The sequence below is a fragment of the Perognathus longimembris genome, chromosome 10 (assembly GCF_023159225.1).
Source record: "Perognathus longimembris pacificus isolate PPM17 chromosome 10, ASM2315922v1, whole genome shotgun sequence".
Lineage (NCBI taxonomy): Eukaryota > Metazoa > Chordata > Mammalia > Rodentia > Heteromyidae > Perognathus > Perognathus longimembris.
In genome coordinates, this window is record NC_063170.1 from 30,794,142 (window position 1) to 30,804,004 (window position 9,863).

The 9,863-nt window shown below is 40.4% G+C and overlaps 1 protein-coding gene across 1 annotated transcript; it reads right to left on the minus strand.

Moving 5' to 3' along the window:
- Positions 1 to 256: 256 nt before the first annotated feature.
- On the minus strand, positions 257 to 9,863 carry LOC125357915 (olfactory receptor 4K2-like). The gene is given in 5 exon segments (XM_048354760.1): positions 257 to 281; positions 1,914 to 2,606; positions 2,831 to 3,042; positions 3,044 to 3,103; positions 9,732 to 9,863. Coding segments are annotated over 5 exon segments (1,122 nt in total).

The window sequence follows — 9,863 nt, forward strand, 5'->3', positions numbered from 1 at the left end:
TTAGATATTTATTAAGTTTTTATGCAGTTGTAACTTGTTTTATTTTGGAAATACAAGTTGGATATGTTTGAAAGTATTTTCATAAATATTCTAAAAAATTTTGTGTGCTGCCTTAAAAAAGTAGAAATAGTAAAATATCCGAAAATGTGAGATTAACTAAATGCACTGTTCTGATGAAATACTACAAAATCAGTAGAAATTATGTGTGGAGAAATATGTGGTAGATATATGTAAGACAGATTCACACATGAGGAAATCAGGTTAAACGAATGCACATATATCTGCAGATGAAAAGGGTACAAGGTCGTTATTAATAATTTCCTTTCAGCAGTTTAGAATTAAATGGAATTGTTATTGTATTTTATATACTTATTTGCATTTTCCAAAGCATGTACAATGAACATAAAATAACACAGAAGTATTTTCTTGTATTTTTCTTTCCCAAATAAATAAATATGTCGAAGCAGGAAAAAAACAAATTGTGTGCCAATCCTGGGCTGAACTCAAGGTCTGGGTGCTATCTGTGATCTTTTGTGCTATTTTGAGCTATAGATCCACTTTCAGACTTTTTGGTAGTTAACTGGAATTAAAAGTCTATAGGACTTGTCCTGCCAGGGCTGACCTCTAATAACAGTACTCAGATTTCAACTTTCTGAGTATCTAGGATTTGCCTGCAACATTTTTTAGTGTATTTATGAAAATGCCTTCAAACATTTCCCACTTGTATTTACAAGGAAACAGCATGCACATAGCAAATTTTAAGTAACTATGAATTGCTTAATCTTTATCATCATTTTGCAAAGATGATTTGTGAAGTGAATTACAAAAATTATAGTAGTTCTCATTATTTCAAATACTTGCAATTTGAGTGACTGCCAGCAGGTGGTATTGATACATTAAGGATTTGAAAGCTATATTTAACAAAATTCATTGTATACCAAACCATGTAGATTACATCGACGGGGTATTAATAAACACAAACTTAATTTATTCAAATGTTAAAACGAAATTCTACTTTAAAATATAAAGCAATGTAAATCTTTTTAAATAAAGCAGACTAATTCCATGTTTCAGAATCATTTGAATTAAACTTCTATAATTTCTGTATGAAACAAAATATGCTGCTTTGCTGCTCATTTCATATTTTCTGCCTTGCAGAATTCTTCCACTTGCCTTGTACACTGTGCATTACCAGAATAGGGATTATAGCAATATGACCATTTTGTTAGCCAATTTAATGTGTAGAGACTGTTGCATCATTTTTTTTCATCTTATCAATGTTTGCAATTAAATGTATTCAGACTTTTTCTTAATAATAGTGATTTGAATTTTAAATTGATTTGAATGTTAAAAAGGAATTTTCTGAGGTATATGTAGAAAAGTATACATACCTCCTTTGGCAAAAGCTGATTTTCTGAAGTAGTTTAGATTCCTAAGGCCTATTGAAATCTTGCTGTTTTGTGAAACTTAAGGGGAAACCTCTGTGTAACTAGACAAATAGCTGCTTATAATTACAATTGTATCCCATTTCTCCTTTAATCTGTACTTATCCTCTTATATTTCAAATTCATTATTAATAATCAATGATTAGTCATCATTAATTCATTTATAAACAGTTGATAATTGATATTCAATGTCCTAACTAGTCATTCCTTATATTTTTATAGATGGTCTTTTTTCCTGGAAATATTAATCCCATTAAACTACTTTCCTGAAATTTCAACACATATTTTAAAGAACACATATATGATCACACATACTAACAGATACATAAAAAGACCTTGTGAATGTACAAGTTTCTGGCAATTACAGTTTGATACGAAGTTTGAAAGCAAGAGCCTAATACAGCATTCTAATCAAGGCTTTGGCATTGTACTCAAGGCTGTGTGTCACAAAATAATGGCACTCCATACCTATAAGCCTGAAAAGCCTGAGAAGGAGCAATCTTCTTGGAATTTAGAAACCTCTTTTTGAGCCTCCTCATGGCTGTTTTTACGTCTTGATATCGCAACGTATAGATAGCTGGGTTCAGAACAGGTGTAAAGATGGTGTAAAATACAGACAAACTCTTCTCTGTCTCGAATCTGCTTTGTGGCCACATATAGATGAGAATGCATGGCCCAAAGGACATGAAGACAACAATGAAATGAGCTGTACAGGTTGAAAGGGCTTTAGAAGACCCTCTGGAGAAATGATTCTTGATTGTAATGAGGACAAACACATATGAAGTAAATAAAAGAATAAAACAGGACAAAGCAATAATTCCACCTGTTGAGATCATGAACAGGCCCAGAATGTAAATATCCACACAAGCCAGCTGGAACACCACAGGAAGATCACAGAAAAAGCTGTCTACCTTGTTAGGGCCACAGAATGGTAATGTGAGGCCAAATATAACCTGACTCATTGAATGCATGATTCCCACCACCCACGAAGCTACCCCAAGGGCAATACATACCTGGGGACTAATGATTGAAGCATAATGCAGGGGCTTACAGATTGCTATATATCTATCAAAACACATAGCCATTCGTAAAACAATCTCAGTACCAATGAAAAGATGCAAAAAAAACTGTGTGATACAACCATTAAAAGAGATAGTTTTGGGCTGGGGATGTGGCCTAGTGGCAAGAGTGCCTGCCTCGGTATACCCGAGGCCCTAGGTTCGATTCCCCAGCACCGCATATACAGAAAACGGCCAGAAGCGGCGCTGTGGCTCAAGTGGCAGAGTGCTAGCCTTGAGCGGGAAGAAGCCAGAGACAGTGCTTAGGCCCTGAGTCCAAGGCCCAGGACTTGCCAAAAAAAAAAAAAAAAAAGAGAGATAGTTTTATGACCAGTAAGGTAATCTGTAATCATTTTGGGAGTGGCAAAGGAAGCGAGGGACATATCAATAATAGAAAGATTGGTAAGCAAGAAATACATAGGAGAATGCAGTTGGGAGTCAGCAGCAATTGTGATGACTATGAGGCTGTTACCTACCACTGTTGTCACATAAAACAATAAAAACACCATAAAGAAAAACATAGATTTTGCCGAAGAATTTAGAGAGACCAAGCAAAACAAATTCAGACACAGTAGACACATTGGCCATGTCCAAAGTATTAGTTCATAGGTAGAAGTCTGTATTAACAAAGAAAAGAATAAAAGGAAACATGATTTAATTGAAGAAAAAGTTATTTCTGATTGTCTACTTCCAAAGACTCTTTTTCTTCTTTGAATACTTACACTTCAACTTATTTTATCTTTCTTATTTGATATATTGGCTTAAAAGGAAATTATGTCATAGAGGTAGATTAAATCATTCTGTAAAACACGTAATCATATGGATTGAAATTAGCATACTTTTTTGAGACAAAGCCTGGCTATGTATTCCAAGATAGACTTTTCCTTCAAAGTCCCCAAAATAGAGATCACAGGAATACTCTAACATTCCTGGTTTTAAAAAAAACATCCTGTGGTTCTCAATATCAATCAAACAGAAATAATAATATGAATATTTTATACATATAGTACTTTAATATTTGTCCATCAACTTGTTCTTATAATCTTAATTATAATGGTTAACATTTAATAAGGATTTAATTTATGCTGATGATGTGTTAAACACAGTGAGATGTGTGTGTACCCCCCCCCTACACACACGCATCTAATCATTTGGAATTTATACATAAAGATACCCTTACTGAAAATGTGTATAACTGTATATCACAATAACTTTCAAAGAACATTGTTTTGCAGCTTTAAATATACTCATAGGAAAGTTTTAAAGTTCCAGAGAACTGTTAACACATTTTCAGATAAAACTTTGAAACCCAGAACAATTCCTAAAGCATAGAAGAGTGAATATCAAGTTTAATATAAAAAAATTTAACTTATTTGAGTCATTTTCCCTTACTGAAATGTCACACTCTTCCTTTTATAATATTTGAAATTGTACAATTTAAAATTCTACCCTTATCTCCTAGAGGACATATGACTTCACTTTCATGGAAAGAACTAAAAATATCCATCTCCTTCATCTCATTTCACTTTCAAATCTTCCATAAAATATTCCAACATATGAAACTGTTTTATTTATCTCAGCTCCATGATATAGAGATTAGAAATGAGTACAGAATGCTCAAGTGTATAATGTCTTCCACTAGAAATGATTTCTAATTCACCCCTGCTTACCAGGTCTATTGACAGAAATAGGACTTTAAATTATTTAGTATTAAGTAGCTTCTGACAAAGATCAAAGGAGTATTCTTAAGCACATTTTAAATGACCTACCCCATTCATTAATTATTCAGCAGCTATACATAAAGTGGATGTTTTAGGGATTTGGGAATTTACCAAGAAATAATCTTGCATTGGGATATATTAAACAACAGAGATAACTAAGGGAAGTTTTTTCAAGAATCTTAAGGGAATTTGCAAAAATTCGTTTTTTACAGGCACAAAAGAAATTGAGGAAACAGAAGTTAGAGAAGTCCTTATTTCAGTGGTTCATGCTTGTAATATGAGCTTCTCAGGAAGACCTAGAAATCTCTGTTCAAAGCCAGCTGAGGTAATGAAATCTGTAGGCCACTATCTTCAATTAACCATTGAAATGCCAGATTGGAGGCATGACCTAGAATGCCAGATGTGAGAAAGGAAGCCAAGCAAGTGTGAAGCTCTGAGTTGAAGTCCTAATGCCAACATAAACACACACACACACACACACACACACACACACACACACACACACACAAATACTGTAAATATCATTGAATATCTACATGTAATCATAACTAAATAAATTCCTCAATCTCTCAATCTCTGAGTACTCTAAGACAAGAATAACTTGAAATTGGTATGGCTGCAGGCTGTAAATAACAAGCTAAAGAAGTTTTATAACACAACATTGGAGAAATGATTTTGAGCTGTTAGGGGAAAAATCAAAGAAAATAAAAATGTTAATGTTTAGATTGATAAGCTAAATCAAAGATTGATACTTACACTACCTAAAACATTATATTACATTAAAAAGTATGCTATTAACTTGAAAAAACATACTAGTCTAAAAAGAGAAATCAAAGAGGATACCAGGAAACAGAAGGACCTCCCATGCTCATGAGTATAGTAGGCAGAATCAATATAGTGAAAATGGCCATATAGCCAAAAATGTTATACAAATTAAATGCACTCCCCATCAAAATCCCAGCTACATTCTTCACCAAAATAGAGAAAACAACCCCAAAATTCATATGGAGCAACAAAAGACCTAGAATAGCCAGAGCAATTCTACGCGAAAGAAGCAGCACAGGAGGTATCACAATACCAGACTTCAAGGTTTATTACAGTGCCATCAAAAAACAGCCTGGTACTGGCACAAAAACAGATCTGAAGATCAGTGGAATAGGGTAGAAGACCCAGAAATAAAACCACATACCTACAGTCAGCTGATATCTGACAAATGAGCCAAAGACTCAAAATGAAATAAACATAGCCTCTGCAACTACTGGTGCTAAAAAAAAAAACTGGGCAGCAACATGCAGAAAACTCAAAGTGGACTCTAACCTATCAACATGTACTGGGCTCGGGTCGCCTTCCCTGGCGCGGGGATTCAGGCTCTTCTCTACTCCAATCGCTCCCTTTCTCACCCTCTCCCCTGGTCACCCGACCCGCAGGTAAGGCCAGAGTGGAGTGGGGGGCTCAGGAAAGACCTCAGGTGCACGCGGCCATAGGAGATTGCTTTACCTCCCTCCTTACCCGTGAAGAAAGCCAGGCATACACGGATCTCAGAGATGCTTCAAGAGCAAATCTGATTTAATAAGGGAGGGGCTAGCAACTGATATAGTAGAGGGCGACGAGAGAAGGGGTCATCGACCAGAGAGCTGGCAATAGGCTGGCGAGCTTGTCATAGGACCCCCTCATGAGCTAACGTCACTTGGATAGCGCCACCCCAGGGGCAAAGCCCATGAGACTGGGGAGCACATGGGCTGGCGAGAAATTTGGGGGGCTGTTCGCAAAGCCAGTTCTTCAGGTTCCGGACCCAGAGAATTGTGGCCTGCTTCCGCATTCCCCCAGGGCTGGAGGAAGGGCGGCATCTCGGGCGCGCTCTCCGTTGCCCTTCCCCCTCAAGGCCAAAGCTGAACCCCAACATCTGTCCCTTTTACTTTTATTTTTTCTTTGAACAGCAGGAGGCTCCCTACTCGAGAGCGCACCATGTCTTAGGTTGTCCCACCCCCCATGGGGAGTCGTACCTGTCCTGGGCCACACCCTAGCTCTTCAGGCTGACCTTCCTGCCAGGCTGGCTGGCCCGATGAGAGGACTCGGGGAGAGTGGGATTGGCACTTGAAAGAAAGCCCTGATAATTTTTCTCTCATTCCAGCAGACCTCAGTGAGCAGCAGGTCCTAATGGTCGAGTGACAAGCCTCATGGGGTTCCTAGATGACTAAAAGGCCAAAGGCCACTTGTTGTCTAGACAGCTCTGGCCTATCGCTTACAATATAAGAGACCCATGTGTCTAGCACAGGGCAATGTAAACATAATGTAAATGGGAGCATAAAGCAGACATGAGCATAAGCAATCATAATACAAGGCAAATGCAAACATGAGCAACTGTAACACATGAGCAATTACAACACAGGCAAAAAGCAATGGAGGGTCTCTTATCTGGCTTAATCCATAGGAAATAGAGGAATCCTGGTCCATTCTGGTGTCACTCAAGGTAGTGCAGATGTCTCTTCCTTTCCTCAATGGTGAGGTAGAGGTAGGTTCAGTCCCTGGTGATCTGGCAGCCAGGGTGCTGGTAACTTAACAATTGAGGTTAGTAAACACTTTATAGTAAACATTGCAGCAAGGTGACAATCCCTTGCTTATTGTAAACATTTATCATAAAACATTAAGGTGTCCAAATCCTTTAGCTCCTATTTCCCTCCAATGGGGGCTGCTAAAATAAGCAGCAAAGGGGGGAGCGAAGGAAGGAACAACAGTGTGCAAAATTTCCCTTTGGTTCTTGTGCAAGGCTGTGGGCCACACTGCCACGGCAAACATTACTCCAAAGGGCACCAGGCAAGGTCCAGGGAAGAAACAGGGCCAACACTGGGTCCATCGCCGGTACAGGCAGGCTTTTCCATTTCTCCATAAAAAAAAAAAATCCACCACGGTCTTTGCTTTCCTGAGAGGAAACAAGGAGAGACATCCCTCAAGGGCAAGTGCCCTTGGGTGGTCATTTTGATGAACAATGTTTTAAGTCTCTAGCTGGTATCCAGATTGGATTTGGTTCCCCAGTTGGGAAAACGCATGCAAAGCCCCTTCCCGCACTGATAAGTGGGTCTGTGCCTCGCCATGCCCCTGTAAGGGGGTCCTTCCAACGGACTTCCACCTTTAAGTAGGGTGTTTGGCTTGACCAGTGTCTCTGGAAAGCTGCCAAAGGTTGGTCCTTAGAGAAATTTAAAGTATTCAATGTAAACATCGCTGTCCTCAGCTGGTCATGGGGGCTTCACCCCCTTTTTGTTTTAATAATTGATCCTTTAGGGTTTTATTATGCCTCTCAATTATGGCCTGACCCTTTGGGTTATATGGTATTCCAGTGGTATGTTTAATATTCCACATTTGGAAAAATGCCTGTAAAGGCTTACTGATGAAGCAAGGTCCATTATCTGTCTTTACCTGTAAAGGAAGCCCTAGGATAGCAAAACACTGCAAGAAGTGGCTTTCAGCATGCCGTGCTCTTTCCCCCGCATGCAGAGAGGCCCAACAGGCACCAGAACATGTGTCAATAGATATAAATATATATTTTAGCCTTCCAAAAGGAGCCTAGTGGGTTACATCAGTCTGCCAGATAACATTGGGCTTCAGGCTTCTGGGGTTAACCCCAGGAGATTGCAGAGAAGGGACCTGCAGGAAAGGCATACACAATTTGCAAGTCCTTATAATCTTTTTTTAAAGACTTTTATAGGAATTGAAGGAAATCTCTGATGTAACCCTCTCCAATTTAAGTGAGTATGCTCATGGAGTTCTTGGGCCATTTGAAGGGTTTGAGGTTGTACAATGGTCAGAGCTATAATGGTCCCATTAGTGGCCAGATGGTCAGCCATATGATTACCTTGTGCCAGGTCCCCAGGCAATCCTTGGTGTCCAAGAAGGTGCTATAAAAATATAGGCTCACCCCGCTCTTTTAACAGAGACCTGACTTGGATCATCAGAGGGGTGATTGGGTTTTCATCTAATTTAATGTATGAGAATACCAGGTTGGGTAGCAACTTAACCACATAAAGACTATCAGAAAACAAGTTCATTGGCTGTTTGACATGGGTCAGTGCCAGGGCAACTGCGTACAATTGCTTAAACTGCGCAGATCCAGTGATTGCTTCAAAGTAATGGGTGTTTTCTTTCCCACCGGCAGGGGGCAAGGCGGAGTGTACCACTATGGCAGCCCCTGCTCTGCCCCCATCTGTAAACACATTGGCAGCCTTGACAAGAGGCCTGGTAGAGAAAAGTACAGGAGGGGTCCATGGTAGCCTGGAAAATGAGGTCACCCACCTCGAGGTGCCATAGTGGCAATCTACCTTTCCCATAAAGCCCTCCAGAGCACTGGACACACATGCATTATTCCTTCTGACCCATTCAAAATCTGACAACAGGTAGGGAATGGTTAGTACATCGGGATCAATCCCATAATGTCTCAGGGACGTATCCCTGCCCTTAATTACCAACTCAGCTCGCTGGTCTAGCTGGGAATAAACTCTGGGAGCTCCTCACACTGATGCGTGCACCCATTGAAGAGGCTCGCCTGACTGGGTAATAGCGGCTGAGGAAAGCTCAGACCCGGGGAGGATCCAAAGGCAAAGTAGGCACTCAGGCTTGTAACGTGCCAGCTGTGCCATATTTAGGGCCATTTGGATTTTCCGGAAGGCTGTTTGAAGTGATGGAGTTATTGTAATAACATCAGTGGGCACTTCGCCCTTTAAAGAGTCATGGAGTGGAAGCAGCTCCTCTGTAGGCAGGTGAAGCCAGGGTCTTAACCAGTTAATCTCACCTAACAGTCTTTGCATCTCCACCAGAGTATAAGATGACTGGAAGGATAACTGGGGCTTAAGGGGGCACACAGAGTCTAGTTTAAGTTCTGCCCCTCTGGTCTGGCCCCTGGTAGTTAACCGAGGGCACAGAGAAAGCAAACTTCTCACAATCCTGGGGGTCAAGGGGAATGGAAAAGAAACAGTCCTTGATGTCAATTATAATGAAATTAAGATCCCGAGGAATAGAGGGGATCCATTGAAAGACCCCAGGCTCAGAACCTTAGTGCAGCCATTTTAGGCTAACCAAGCTGTTTCTGGCTTCTGTACCAATATGCTTTGCTAAGAAAAAATTATATTAAATACCCTACCCCCTCCCCTTGATAAATTAGCTAAGCAGGAAGGGCCGCCGTACAGCCCCTCACCCCCTAAAGCAAGATAAGCTCGCATTCTGCTGAACCGGCCCCCGCAGCTGGACATCCTGGTCTGAACAAACAACATGTGCTGACTCGGATAAGGGTCAATCCCTCATACCAAGGGCCGAAGAAAAGCAACTCAGCACACTCCCTGCTAAGGGATGATTGGCTAAACTGTATGATTTGTTTTAAAGGGACTGGCTGCCTGCGTGCAGACCTAGTTGTAATACTTTGAATTTACTGGCTGAAAAAGTGCGGGCTCTGTTGTAACGGACTGTAAGGTTCTATAAAAAGTCATCCCCAAAACAGCTCGGGGCTCTCAGCCACTGACCCGAACCTTGCGGATCTCGAGGTCATGTGTACCTGGGAGCCCGGGCATGCCTGAATAAAACCCTCTTGCGTCTTGCATCCAGTGGTCCGTGTTTGTGTCCTTGGGTGCGGGTCTCTGAGGGTCTTTCACCAT